Source organism: Ascidiella aspersa, chromosome 3, assembly GCF_963924565.1.
Source record: "Ascidiella aspersa chromosome 3, kaAscAspe10.2, whole genome shotgun sequence".
Taxonomy (NCBI): Eukaryota; Metazoa; Chordata; class Ascidiacea; order Phlebobranchia; family Ascidiidae; genus Ascidiella; species Ascidiella aspersa.
This window is the reverse complement of record NC_139449.1, coordinates 35,967,400-35,983,230: the sequence shown is the minus strand read 5'-3', so window position 1 is coordinate 35,983,230 and position 15,831 is coordinate 35,967,400. Positions and strand designations below refer to the sequence as shown.

The 15,831-nt window shown below is 36.4% G+C and overlaps 1 protein-coding gene across 1 annotated transcript; it reads left to right on the top strand.

Annotated features, from left to right (window-relative positions):
* On the top strand, window positions 1-15,738 carry LOC146162756 (NACHT, LRR and PYD domains-containing protein 14-like). The gene is made up of 14 exons (XM_083385293.1): window positions 1-4; window positions 1,367-1,548; window positions 3,953-4,312; window positions 4,850-5,818; window positions 6,751-6,981; window positions 7,538-7,705; window positions 8,168-8,329; window positions 9,007-9,168; window positions 11,846-12,007; window positions 12,654-12,815; window positions 13,371-13,532; window positions 14,342-14,500; window positions 14,967-15,128; window positions 15,430-15,738. The coding sequence occupies exons 1-14, from the start codon at window positions 1-3 to the stop codon at window positions 15,457-15,459; spliced, it is 3,075 nt and encodes a 1,024-aa protein (XP_083241419.1). The 3' UTR covers window positions 15,460-15,738.
* The last annotated feature ends 93 nt before the right edge of the window (window positions 15,739-15,831 follow it).

Here is a 15,831-nt window from a genome sequence, read left to right as displayed (position 1 = left end):
ATGGGTTTCCTTCGACTCGCTCCAATCTGAGCCTGTATACACTTGGTGAAGCGACGGTCCCGGTATGACCGGAGGTCGTGAGTTCAAACCTCACTGCAGGCTAGCTGTTTTTCTAGCCAGCCTTGCTTGCATCATAAATCGACTGATTCGGTTGGTCTGCGATGTCTCTCGGTGTACACATGATACGCAAGCCGTAATCTTTAATCAGGCGACGACTGAAAGGAAGGACAGAAGGGATAGATAACAGTGGTTAAACACGTGTCTGTGTGCATTTTTCATCTGAACAAACTGACTTTTAAGAATAGCAAAGTCACAACTATCAAGAGAATTGGTGTAGGGAAGTGCTTTTCTACCTTTTTGCTGGAGTGGAACCCTATGAAAACATTTCACTGGCTCGAGGAACCCCAGTTCAATAATTCCACTGGCTCGAGGAACCCCAGTGTAATAAACACACCTCAATTAGCTAAACAATTTAGAAATTGCGCAACCCCTGGCCTGTACTAGCGGAACCCTGGTTAAAAACCACTGGTGTAGGGTAACGCCAGTGGGAGGTTATTTTGCATATGATTTGATTTTAAGGCAATAGTGCCGATTGGAAATAGTTCGCCCAAAAATTTGAATATATATTAGCGGCGGTCATGACACGCGCTTGAGCATAATAATGATGTCATACGGTTTCGGATTGCGACACTTTCAGTCCAAAACAAAAAATGTCATTTTGTATAACGGCATTTTTAGACTCCCGGCCAATACAAAGAATTTGAATTAAAATGTAGGCAATTTTCTAGTCTAAAAAGCATAAGCTGTGCTAAAAGGCACAGAAATTGGGACATATGTGGACCATTTTCAGTCTTTTTACAATAGCGATTTAAATTAAATTGATTGTGAATAATTAAATGTAACTCTAGTTCAACATCTAGCTGAAATTCGTTTTTTTTTTAGAAGTTGGTAATTCTATTTTTAATCTAATTTAAGAAAACTAAAATGATCGAGTTCTAATTTTAGTCTAATCTAAAAAGAACTGAAATGCTTTAATTTTAATTCCAATCTAATTTAAAAAAGGTAAAATAAATCTAGTTGTCCAAGTCTGATCACTGGCACTGCAGGTTTAAACTATGTTCACACTAGACGCGTGTTGCTTCTGGCGTTAACGTCTGGCGCAAAATGCTAGCGCCGTCCAGTTTACACATAACGCGTTGCCGGCGTTAACGCCAAATTTGCTTGCTTCTAACGTAAAGTGTCAAAGTTGAAATACTTTAACTTTCCGCAACCGAAAGCTTTTTTAAAAACGTTTTACGTTAACGCCAGACGCGTCTAGTGTGAACCAACATTTAGAATCACTGATTTAACGCCACTGTATTCCCAGGCGATCGGCTTAAGCACGAGCTCCTTAAATCAGTCGAGGTGGCCACCGACCAACCAGCCAACGCCCTGCATATGGAGCAAGCAATCGCCCCAGTCACCCTTCCCATGTGCAACGAACCCACCAGGGTGAAAGGGGATTTTGACGCGAAGGGGCATTTCCATCGACGCAAAGATTTATCTCAGGTAAGCACAAAAGCAGTCATGGTTGTTGTGACCAATTATGGCAATGATGGTTTGATGATGCCTTATTTTGTGGCGAAATATATTTTACTTAAAAAAGGGTTCTTAAACTGTGGTCCGTGGACAAGTTCTAGCGGCCTAATTAAAATCTTGGTGTATAATTTGAAAACCGGAATAATTTTTTTAAATAAAAGAGTTTAATGACATTTAATATATTTTGACCCTATTTCATTTTTTTCACATTTGTTGAACTAAAAACAGCAGATTTCCAAAGTCGACTTGTTTTATGACGTCATCTCAAAAATTTCCATGCCAACCCTGGTTTACGCGAATCCAAAAAATGTAGGGTATCGCGTTAAAAAAAAGTTGAATGGCGTTAAAACAAGTTAAAGAGTCTTAAGAACGTAAAAATATCTCACTTCGATTGAGACAGGATAGTCTAAACACTAAAGAATAGCTGCTTCCATTTGAAGCCATTGCCGTCGTTTACGTGTAAGGGCGAGGACATATCTTCATATTTTACACATATAGTTTGCCAGCAGTGGTAGTTCTTAACATTTCATAAGCCATTAACCCCCCTTGCTTACGTTTCGAAAAAAATGGAAATAAAATGTAAAGCATCAGAATTTTTAAAAGAAAACACTTTAATTTAAAATTAAACGGTTTTGGAATGAATGTATAGTTAGACTCCATTTAACTTTCACATTTTTCGGACCGAAATAACAGCAGTGTTGTAATGACTTGAGTCAATGACTTGACTTAAGTGCACTTAAGTCACTGTTTTTAAATGACTTGACTTGACTTAAGTCATTTGGGCAAAATGACTTGACTTGACTTAAGTCTTTTGGACAAATGACTTGACTTGATTTAAGTCTTTTGAACAAATGACTTGGGTTGAAATAAAGCATTTCTTAAAGTATTTTTTTATAAAATTGAGCTATTTTTCCAAATTTTTGCACAAAAACAAATTGATTGCTATATGTTTTGTTTTCCTTATTTTTTAGTTCAGTTATTGTTCATAATCATGAGAGTGTAAAAATTCGAATAGTTTAACGCTTTATTTTTATGATAAGGAGATGACTTGAAGTTGACTTGCTCTAATTATGACTTGACTGGGACTTGACTTGCGCAATTGATGACTTGGACTGGGACTTGTTATTTATTCGAAAAGACTTGACTTGAACTTAAGTTATTTTACAAATAACTTGACTGGGACTTAAGTCATTTTAAAATGACTTGTTTACAACAATGAATAACAGAGTGATGAAGTCTATTTGTTTTGTGACGTCAATTTATGACGTCATTTTGGAGCATTTCCTGTCTACCGGGGTCCATGCAAAGCAAAAAAAAATTTAGTCCGCGCACCAAAGTGTAAAGTGCTTACTGGCTTGCATTTTCTCATGCGGTCAACACAGGGTTTTGTGTATTAAATCGCTTTCCGCTGGTAAACTAACTTCTTCTTTGTTAACGCCTTGTGCTGTTCGCAACTTTGACATTTGCAAGTAGCATCTCCTATATGCTAACTTGTCCGCCGACTATAGTGTCAACTGGGTGTTCGCTTATCAAATAATACAGTTATTAATCACTAGAAGCATTGTGGTTGGCTATAACGAGTTGCACGCACGCAACCTTCAAGTCAACTTAAAATTGAAGTCAGGGCAATTAAACTCGTGCCCCACACCACCCACCAGTTGAAAAAAAAAAGAAATTGAAACTGAAACCAAAAGGATTTCAAACCAAACTTTGCAGATTACAATAAAAACATTCCGCTTTGTACTCGTAAAAAACAAGGTGTCGGGCAATTTTTATTTTCGGACACACGTGCATTTTTTGTGATAAATTTAGCCGTTTATTTTTTTTAGCAAAGTCTTTTAATTTTGTGTGTAGAAAACTCATTTTTGTCGCATTTTTTAATTTATGCGAAATCATTGCGAGTTTTAATGACAATTATTTGGACTTTTTATCGAAAACAAAGGCGAAGACTGAACCTGACAACCATTATATAGAATATTAAAGCCCATTCACAAGTAGGTAACATTTTGAAAGTGCATTTTAAACGTTTAAAATGCTACCTACTTCTATATGGGCTGGTATAAATTCACATTTTTTCTTCTTTCTATCGCAGCCGATTAAAAGTTTTATTTTTCCTAACTTTTTCCATTTTTTTTTTTCAGTAGAAAGAGAGTGGCCCAAATAATAGATAAAAGATTCATTCTTTTATTTGCAAACGTTTCGGCAAGTGCTTTTGCCATCATCAGTGCGGTAAGTGAGGCTAAGATAAAAACGAATCATTATACAGACGCTCGGACGTATTAGAACTCCCTTTCTATGAACATTATGAACAGATCTGTGCTTAGTGTTCCTTTTTTCTTTTTCTTGTCTATATTTAAAGCTCGGGTAATTTCAGGTCTACCAGTCATCAGCGGGCGACGTTAGCTGCACCGAAATGTTCGACCTTGCACTACAGTCAGCCACGGAGGCAGCGGACCGTCAGTGCCAGTCACTTGCGGCCAAAGAGGCGTACATCCTCAAACACGCAAACACAGTAGGGGTGGTTGGGCAAGCCGGCATCGGGAAAACCACAACGGTCAAGAAATGGGTGAAGTCAATTTCCCGGGGTTCAATCCTACCCCAAGTTTCCTTCCTTATTTTGATCTTTGTACGAGCCATGAACTTCACAAATGAAGGCGACTTACTTGAGTGTCTGCTGACCTGTTATCTTCCCAGCTGGCAGCACTCCAAGGCTACAGATCTGGCGTTGCTTAAGGTTAGTGTTGTAATGACTTCGTCAATGGCCTAATTGCACTTATCTCACTATTTCCAAATGACTTAATTAATTTAAGAAAAATTACTTGACTTAAGTCTTTCAAGTAGTTTTGACAAACTGTTATACTCGACTGAAGTACGCTGAAAAAAACGAATTTTGTTGACTGAAGTCCTTTTAACAATTATCTGGACTTAAAAAATTAAGACAAATGACTTGACTTTAATTAAGTCCTTTGGGTAAATGACTAGGGTTGAAATTAAGTTTTCATTAAGCATTTTTTTATAAAATTGGGTTATATATCTTAATTTTTGTATATGCAATATTTGCTTGCTATAAGTTGCAAGAAGGCCTGGACTTAAGACTAACTAGGACTTGACTTAAAATTTATTCAAAAAGAATTGACTTAGATAAGTTATTTTACAAATGATTTGACTTGGACAGAAATTATTTTACCAATGACTGAACTTAGACATAAGCTAATTTACAAATGATTTGACTGGGAATGCAAAAATAACTTGTTTACAACTCTGCTTTTAGGTTCTCTCCGAAGATCCGAACGTGGTGATCGCCATCGACGGTTTGGACGAGGCTGCAGTTGCTAATTCGTCTCTAGCTGTTCCAAAAGTCAACTTATACGACAGAGCAGACGCTTGGACGTTCCTGCTGAACATCATCGGCGGAAATTTGCTTCCAAAAGCAAAGAAAATCGTCACTTCTCGACCAGCGCAACTCTACAACATCCACCCGTCGATTCGTCCGCACTTCATGATACAAATACTTGGCTTGGACGCGGCAGCAAGAGATCAAATTGGCTTGCAGGTGTGTGGAGAACATTACCCACGCATAAAGAAGGCTCTACAAGGCAACGCAAGCGTGTTCGCTTACTGCTACGTTCCTGTCAACTTTATACTTACATTGAACTACTTCATGCAAACCGACGATAAGAAGGACTTTATCTGCTTGACTGGGATCCTTACCTTTACAATGGGGAGCTACATGCGATCAGGGCATCTTAACGGGCGGGAGATTGAGCTTGAAAAGCTTGCCAAGATGGCTTGGAACGGATGCAGGAAGACTCAGATCTTCTTTGACAGTCGGGACTTTAAGGAGGCAGGTTTGCAGGAGGACTCAGTGAGATCTTTCCTCTCCACGGCGGTCACTCAGTCGGCAAACTTCAAGCTGAAGATTCTAGCTGGAGACAGAAGAAGCTTTTTTTCGCACCTGATTTGGCAGGAGTTCTTCGCTGCTGTTTACCTGATGTGCAGCATGCCTCTAGCCGAGTTTTCCAGCGCTGTGGAAGACATGAAAGGGGATGGTGGGAAGCTGGAAGTTGTCACAAAGTTCGCATTCGGTCTCTGCAACCCTGATCTCCTCAACGACCTCCAGTCCTCCTACCCCTGCCAGCCTCTAGAGCTCTTGCAAGAGAAGAAGACCCTACTGGTGGAGGTTGCTCTCTCCAGGATCGGCCGCATCTCAATTGACTACCGACTAACAGGAGCGCTCCAGGCATAGTTGTCATTTTTGTTACAGTAAAATTCTATATTACAAGATAATACTTCTAGGATAGTGGTTCTCAACCTTTTTTCTTTCGTGGCCCATTTACGTTGTAAAAAAATCTGTGGCCCAACAAATTTTTAAGAAAGAAAAAACTGAAAAATAGCTTTAGAACAAAACACAGCAGAACATATTTTAAAACAGATTATTTATTCAACCGTGCATTAGTGAGATACTTGCGGCTGAACAATAAACTTACATTCCTTTTTAAATTCTCCCCAAGCGAGTCATCGTGTAAATTTAAACATAGTGACACAAATGGAACTAAATCTAGCTTTTTCAAATTGGTCTGTGGCCCACCTCAAATGTTCTTATGGCCCACTGGTTGAGAACCGCTGCTCTAGGAAGTACGTATGTCCGATAATAGCGTTTGGAGTCGATACCCGATGCAAAGTGGTAGTATCAGTGCACGTCCGATACTGATTAGAAACAAAGACCATTTAATGAAATTTTTCTTTTTTTTTCGTTAATTAGTTTTCAAATAGTAAAAAATTAAGTTTAATGGTGAAAATAACGGCCCAAATAGACGTTAAAAGCATGCTTTATTTTCAAACGTTTCGGCAATTTCTAATGCCATCATCAGTGAACTTGCCGAAACGCTTGAAAATAAAGCATGTCGCTTTTAACGTCTATTTGGGCCGTTATTTTCACCATTAAACTTATGAACAGATCCGTATATAGTGATGTAAAATTTAAATTATAAAGTAAATGAAATAGTGATCCTCGATATTAAATTTGTCCCTAAGTTAGATTATAGGCCAGCCGTAGCCTATATTTTTTTAAAGTAACTTAAAATATCTATCTTCTATAGATTGTAAATGTTACATCTACAGCCATACCTAAACACCTAGATCTAAATGAAATAATCGCAAAAATGTCTCCAGGTCTGCGCTTGGCTCAACGAGGCACACGATGACGTCATGACTCGTGACGTAGTTGCCGCTTTTTCGGCGGAGATTCGTCTCGGCGGCTCGTTCTTCCCGAGTGATGCCTCAAACCTTATGTATGTGGTCGCACTTTCGCCAAAAGGGCTCAACATCGATCTTAGAGGTTGCCGCTTTGTGGACGACAGCTTTGCAAGACTTACTTCGCTGGTGGCTGAGCTGCCAAACCCGGTAATGCATGGGACGAGAAGTAGATTGCAGAAGTGGTTTCCAAAGTTGGAATGACTTAACTCTATTGACTTGAATTTAGTGCAGTTAAGCGACCCTTCTTAAATCATGACTTGGCTGGAGGTGTTTTGGGCAAAATGACTTGACTTAAGTCTTTTGCACAAATTCGTTTTCATTAAAATATGATTATTTTTCATCTCGATTTTGCACATAAAACAACTTTAAGGCTACTTGCTAAAATGAATTATTTCTTAAAATCGGTCAATTTGCCAATTTTATTAGTTTAGCCCAGTGGTTCTCAACCTTTTATTGCCGGAGACAGCCCTCAGAAATAATAAATGATTGCGGCACCCCTACAAGATTTTTCTGTAGTTCACTAGAATGTCACAGCAAACGGAACTAAACACCACACATCAATTCATTGCGCTCTAAATTTATTGTTCTGTTTCTGCGAAAGTTTAACACTCAATTTCACCATACTAACTTTACGAGGTTATTCAAAACAAACCTTTGAATAAGATGTTAGCCACAACGACAACATGCCGTCTATTCTACGCAGTTGGAACAACTGATTCTAAGCACGGCCAAGGGATCTCTTTACGGTTCCTGGATGGATTTGATCTGCAGCTGCTTGCACAAGATCCGTAAACTCTATCTGCATAAATGCAACATCGGGCCCAAGGCCGTCAAGCAACTGGCTGACAAACTGGAGTCAAATAAAATCATGGTAAAACTATAAATAGGGGGGTTGAACAAAAACGAACCTATACGATGACGTCACATTATTTTAAATAAAACCATGGTAAAACTAGATGGGGTTGAAAAGCAACTACAAACTTATACGATGACGTCACATTATTTTAAATAAAACCATGGTAAAACTAACATGTCGTCTAGCTGTTTCTAGATAGTTATGTCCGATACTTAACCCAACTTTTAGACAAAAGGTATCGATCAGGCCCGATACCAATGACGTCATTAATTGCTTAAACTAAATAGATTAAGTTCAAGAGTTCAAAATGGACTTCTTTATGACGCCACGGTTTTACGTCAGTTTGTGACGTCACGTTATGGCGTAATTTTGTAAAATAATCTCTGAAAAATGTTCATTCCCCCAAACAAAAATCCTGCACATGTGTTTTAAAAATGGTTGATCTAGTTTGTGACGCGATTGTGTATTGCGAAACAGATGGAGAAACTGCAAATATCTAACAACGCATTCGGCGACGAGGGAGCGACCGAAATAGCAAGAGCTATACCTTGGCTAAACAGCTTATTGGTGCAAAACTGTGGAATCACTGAAGTTGGTGCACGAGCGCTGGCAGCTAATGTCGCCAAACTGCAAAGACCAGTGAGTAGCTAGCAGTGAAATTTGCTAGTTTTATGTGTTGTTAGTGTCATGTAGCCTATATATAAATAAGCGGTTCTTAAACTGGGCTCCATGCACCCCTTGGGGTTACGTGAAGGAGTTTTAGGGGGCCATGAAGGTATGGATTTTTAGGTAGACAAATCGTCGTGGATAAAACGAATGTCTGTGGTACAGTGTACACATATATGTTATGTAGCTTGAAATTAAATGACAAAGCCAAAAAGGCCGAGTAAGCATTTCAGTCACATCAATTGATGATGATAAATAAAACTGCGTATCAAAACGTCATTATTAAGATGATGTCGATTCAATCGACCTTTTTGAGTTGTCTGTGATTAACCAAACTTTATCTACTACGAATATTAACATGCTTTTCGCTTTCACCGGAAACCGTGGCAGATTAACCGAATCTGTCGATCAATATTGCAAACTAGGTAGGCAGAAAAACAACTAGCCTGAGGTGAAATTCGAACTCACGACCTTTCGCACATACGAGCTACACAGGTTCAGAGAGGAGTGAGTCGAGAAATAACCATGACGCCAATGCTTGCCACATTATGTTAGTGCAAGCAACTTCATATTGAAAGGGATGTACAGTAGGCTTAACATGTTATTAAATAAAAGATACACACACATTATTATGTGTTATTTTCTTTCAGATGTATAAACTCTATTTGGGAATAAACAGGATCAAAAACGACGGAGCGAAAAGTCTGGCGGCGTGTGTTCACAATATTTCAAAGTTGGACGTAAGGTGCTGTTGGATTGAAGATGAGGGAATTGATGCAATTGCAAGTCGAGTGCAGACTCTAGAACGACCAGTAAGTGGTAATCGGCCTGTTTGCAAGTAATTTTAAGCAGCGCTGCTGATGCGGACTTGAGTAAACCTACGTAAAAGAGTCCGACACCGGCCAAAAAAATACACCTGAGTCCGACCAAATGTAAGATTTTGTCGAGTCCCGAGTCCAGCTCTGACTCTACAGCCTGTATTTTACACATTTACGCAACTAAATTAAGGTAGATTTTCTGCCATCCACTCGTATAGGTGTCATAATTGATCCACCCGCATTACATGATTTAAAAATATTCCACCATTTGCTATTACACTTTTACAACTTCCATTTTGCCGCCTTAACAGTTTCAAAATTTGATACTGCGCATGCGCACGTCTGACTCTGGTAGCAAACTGCAAATTGTAAACCTGCATTGACAATATATCCAGCCATGCGGAATATTTTCCAGCCGTGCATTGTAGTTGAATTATTTAACCCCCAAATATGTGAATTGCTTAAAACCTTATTATAGTTTTGTAAATTTGTGAAATAGTTGGAGTCGGACTCGGGTTAATGTTAGCCGTGATTTTAAGGCAAGCTCCCAGATAATGGTGTCCCTGAGGGTGCGGACCCTGTGGTATTGTCATGGTCGTGAGTTCGAACCTCACCGCATGCTTGATTTTGCTCTACAACAGTGCTCCGCAACCGGTATGCCGCGGCACACTGGTTTGCCGCGAGACCATGCCAGGTGTGCCGCGACGTTCCCGGAGGTTTTAATGGTGTTTTTCAGGGTACTTTTTTTCAGTAGAATTAACATAAAAATGGTACATCAAGGCAGGCATTTAGACCCTATGCAGTAATCCAGATGTAACTTTATGAACTTTCCTTCATAGTTAAAACTTTTTTAAACCTATGTTACGTTCAATCGCCGGAAAGCAAACTTCAAAATATTTTTTAACACAACTATCAAGAGTATAAATATATAGCAAGAGTATAAATATATTTTTTTCAAACTCTACACAAAGTGGAAAAGACAGACTACAAAGTGGAAAGGGAGATGATCAACGCGCGAAACCATAATGAAATATCACTGTAAATGTATTATTGGCATTTTTTGATTGCTAAATTAACCTTGTCTGCTGTCCTAAAAAAAAAAATCAGCACGAATGTAGGAGTACAACGCTCAATTGTCACATCATTTTTCAAATATTTTATAAAAAGCCCTTAATGTTTTCTGACTCGTAATGGGGTTGCAATCTACAGGACTTTGGCCAGGACCATACAATAAGGCCTACAAAGTAACAGTATGTAAAGCAAGATAATTTACAATATAGTATTTAGGCCAACGTAATAATAAAGCCAAAACTTCTAAAAAATACCTAACATGTCGGAAAAAGTCCTAAATTCATGGGAATAAGTCCTAAGAGGGTATGGTACGTTTGGGGAGCAATCGGTCTGGCTTCGGATGGTTTGGCACACAGTTATTTGCTCCTGTTTGGTGTTATTGGTGGGTAATAGGTGGGGTAAGAAATTAAGTTTATTAGGGAAGTTAGTGATGAATTTAAGGGTGGGGTTGGGGTTAGGTAAAGAGATATATTGTCCTTATTCTAGCCATTTAGGCATTTTCCCGACGGGTTTAGGACTTATTCCGATTTAGACTTTATAACGATTATAGGTATTATAGTTCTATTTTGGTCTTGTTGCGAAATTTGTTTTATTCCGACGTTGATGTTGTTCTAATTTTAGTTCTATGGCTGGTGTCCCTTTGGCCGTATTAGGATATTTAAGAAAGAACGTAAAAACACACAAAACTTGCTAATAAACGTAAAAGGTCAAATTTTAGGTGCCTTCGGCGCGATTTTCCAATTTTCTGACTAGCCCAGGTTATTTGGTTTTGTTGTCTATGGTTGATCGTCATATATTTCGTAGGTGTGCCGCCTAATATATGTGGCTCTGTTGAAAAGTGGAAAAAGGTTGCGGAGCACTGCTCTACAATCCTGATTTTTGACTAACTAGTTGTGGTAATAGCCTTTTCCTAAGTCACCTTGTGTTATATAACGAATTTTCGGTAATAGCTGGCCTGTGCGGCTTTGAACCGAAAGGAAGTATAGAGCTCAATTTTTTTATGTGTAATATCTCCGGATAATATATCGGTCGGAAATATTTACACATTGCTTAAAGAAACCTAACGCCAGCAATTAAACTTTCGTCAACAACATATTAGGCCTTAAAAATTAAGCGTGAGAAAGTGACTTACATAGGATGATACACATGACTCTACTCTTCAAAATGAGCCATGACTAGGCCACCAGTTATTCGGAATAGGATATTGACATTCGCTCAAAAAAACATAAACGTCATATTTTGTCAAATGAGACTAAAAAGCAAAGGACTCATAACCCAAGTAATAACAAAGATTTTTAACGGAAAGCTTTTTACACATTACTCAAAGCAACCCCATGTATCAAGCTATGCAAATTTTAGTAAGAAATTTTATTATAATAATAATACTTTATTATTTTCACACATCTACAAAACAGTAATTTTAAAATTGTCAGTCACTCTTAATGTACCGCATGACAAAAACTAAACACACTTTAAGAATTACTGACATATGTTGTAAAAATCTACAGTTAAAACTATTGAAGAAAAAAGCTATACCAACTTAAAATGTATTACTGGCAACTTGAATAACTTTTTGTTCTTCCATTTGTTTCATTTCTAGCTACAGAAACTCATGTTGACAAAGAACACCTTTGGACCAAAAAGTTGTGAGGCCATATCCCTGGCTGTTGGTAGCATCAGTCATTTGTCAATGGGACATTGCGATGGTTTCCAGCTAAATTTGAAAGTCATTGCGAAAGGGATAAAACGCTTGTCAAAACCGGTATGAGATGTATAGTTGTTGAATGTGGTTTTAGTTGAATAGCAGTGGTTCTCAAAAAGTGATTCATAGGCCACAAGGTGTCCGCTTAACATCTTAAAAAATAATTGCCTAAAAAAATATTAGCTTGAACACATTTGTTCTATATTGTCTTAAACCGTGGGAGTAATTTTTCTACAGTTTTTTTCTGAATAAACTGTTGCTGCAATTATTAAAGTGCCAACGTTTCGACCACCCATTCGGGCCATCTTCTTCAGAGAAATATTTTTGCAATTACAGTCAATATATATATAGATATTATATATATATATATATATATATATATATGAAAATATATATACCAGGCAAACAATAAAAAAAATGTATTTTTAATTTTTTGTGTTAAAAGGGGCTCTAATTTTTTTAAGGAATCAAAAGATGTCAACCAGGAGAAAAAAATTGAGAACCACTGGTTTAAAGTTTGTTCATAAGTGTGTCTAAACTTAATTATAAAGCCATCAAATATGATACTTTACTTTAATAAGATCTTGGAATTTAAGAAACAAAATTAGTTTAGTGTTACTTTCGCCATTTTTCTTATTAACCTCATTGAAGCTATTGTATTAATAATACCAAACGATTTTTTTTAACTCTGGTCTCAATTTTTTAGATGCATACTTTACACCTGAAAGCGATAGACCTAGACCAAATACAAATGAAGGTAATGGCAAACTGCCTTCGAAATATCCAGAGGATAACTATAAATGATTGTAGGCTGGGACCTGAGGAGGTAAAACTGATGGCCAAATACATTCACAAACTTCCAGTAAAGGTAATATTACACAAAAATTATTTTGGAACTGATTCCTAATATCTATTACTGGGACTGGAGAGTTGGTTATAAAAAACCTGAGTCCAACTCTGGCAAATCTAAACAACTCTGTCGAGTGCCGAGTCCTTAGTCCGACTCCACAGGCCGCTCTATCACACTCACATGCCTTTCGAAGGCAGACTACTTAATTTATGCCTCAAACTTGCTCAGTATGACTCCATAAGGGCTTGATCTCACAATGCACATAATGTGTATATGAAAGTTTCAATCTAGGCAATAAAATATATTCACCACTTAGAAGTGTGTAATTTTTTTTTTAAGTTGACCCAGAATTTATTTAAAAAAGGCAAAGTCTGCCATAAGTAAAAAGTAATTCAGTGTACTATTGATATGTAAGCCATACTTGTTGGCCAAAAAGCAGCTTCAGAAATGCTAGATCACAGTTGATAATAAACATCTTTTATTAAATAGCATTTGTGAGTTTGAGTCATCATTTAAAAAAATTATTTGTTGCAACATTAAATTAATTAATGTTTTCCACCTTATTTTTTAAAGATGCAAAATGTAATTTTGCAACGCAATAACTTGGAAGATGATAGTGCCATCTACTTATCCCGTTGCCTTCACAATATTGGCATACTTGAACTGTCTAACTGTAAAATTACCAGCAGAGGTGCCATAGAGATTGCCAAGCAAATTCAGAAGCTCAAAACACCGGTAATAAATGGCTTTGGGTTGTGATAAGAATGACAAAAAATCATTAAAACAAAAAAATTCTGCTTACTTAAATTTTACTGGAATGGTTAAAATTTTTACTGAAGGGGGTTTTTAAAAAAATACAAATTTGCTTATAATTATAACTTATAAAATTATATATATATAGTTGTAAAGAGAGGGAGAACAAAGCATTAAATTATTGGGTTTTACAAAAATGTTAATCAAAAGTTTTGTGGAATCCTATATATGTATATCCTCAAAAAAGTATTTTAAAAGAGTCTTATAAGTCAGATTAATTTTGCCTAAAGGGAATTATTTTTTCAAATAAAAACCTTTTTGTAATAAGAACATAATATATTGTCAGTTCATGAACTACTAAAATAACATTTACCAGCTGCTTTACTTTAAATAATGTTTCAATAATGAAATTTTTAAAGTAAATGCATTTTCCTATTTTAGCTAGTCAATACTTATAGTAATGATTTTGTTTAAAAGTGCACTTATTTTACAAACCTGGTTTAACTATTTACTAGAAAATATGTTATTTTATTAATTGTGTTAACATAAAATTGTATTTTAGACAGTGTAGGAATATCAAAATCCATATAAAGTAGATAACTTTTTGTGTATGTTTTAAAAACTCTATATTTATTTTCAAATGTTACCTACTTCCATATGAGTTTTGATATTCCTTAAATGTTTAAAATATAACTATGCTTAAAATTGTTATTTAGGTATTTTCTAACCATTTACTTACTTTAAACCCTTTTAAACAGTTAACATCATTTAACCACAAATACTGTATTCAGATGGAGTCTTTGAACCTTAGTGGCAACGACATCAATCGTGGTGTAGGCGAGCTTATCATAGCCCTTCCCAAAATAAAGGAATTGGACATTTCTTGGTGCGGAATACAAAGTTCTTGTATTCAAGCAATAGCGGAAAACGTATCATGCCTAGACAAAAAGGTTTGCAACAATGTAGAATGTAAACTTGATTGTTCTGTCCGGGCATTTATCTGAAAAAATGTCAAAAAAGTTGGGTTAAAATATTAATTACTAACAAAATTTCCTAAATTAAATTTATTAATGCTACTTTTTATTAAAAAGGTGTCACTGTCTTATAATGTTAAAATATTTTAGGATTTTTTTTTTTTTGTTAAGCCAATAATAAGTATGTCATAAAATTAAACCAGGAAACCACAATACATACTATAAAACAAATAACCGATAGCACCTTACAATCATACGTATGCCTAAAAAATAGATTAAGATCATGAATCATTAATGAAATATACATGACTCAATGACACATATTTATTACATTTTTCCATGCGATTCCTAACTATGATTTTATTAGGGTTTCTAAAAATTTATTAGGGTTTTCTAATAATTAATAAACACATATTTATGGTTCTTCTATGAAATATAACAGATGGAGTTTTTGGACTTGTCGGGAAACCAGCTAAATGGTAAAGCAGTTTTGGCTTTGCTTGATTGTTCGCACAACATTGAGAAGCTCCGCATTTGGTACACTAAACTTGACGACCAAAGCAAACAGCAAGTAACCTTGAAACTTAGGCCAATGAAACTTCAGGTAATGTATAAACAAAATGAACTACAATTCAATTAGCAATTAAATATGAGATACTCAAAAAATAAGATAAATCAAAAGATTTATAAGATAAATCAAAAGAAAATTTGACTAGGCCTACACTGATAGTTTATTTGGGCCATCATGGGTGCCCTAAAACTAGTTCACAGACTCCCAAGGGGTCCATAGACACCAGTTTAAGAACCCCTACTTTGGCCTTAATGTTTGCATGTCGATTATCTATGTATATGAAAAATATGAGCAAAATAGTGTTTTCCAGCTTTTAATATTTCTTGTTTTACAGGCTGGGCAGATTGAAATGGATGGTTTATAAGAAAAATGCACTGACATCTATACAACTTCAGCTTTTCATTGCCAATTAATTTATATGATCTGTAACTTATTTTTACTTTATTGAAATATTTGATATGATTTCAAACCGTACATTAACATGAACTGCACTATGTTTGTTTCAAGATACCCGTTTATCTTTTGTTTTTGCAGTAACTTTGATTAAACGGTGGCCTTTTTCCTTCCAGTAACAGTCTGTGTTGTTTTTGTTGAACAAAGGACCATTCAGTACTCATTGTGAGTCAATAAAGGTAACCTGACACTTTAGTGGTTTGAATCAACCTAAGCCTTTATTTGTAGTAAGCCTCAGAGACGACATAATGCTATAAAGCAGATCATTAATCTTTAAATAAAC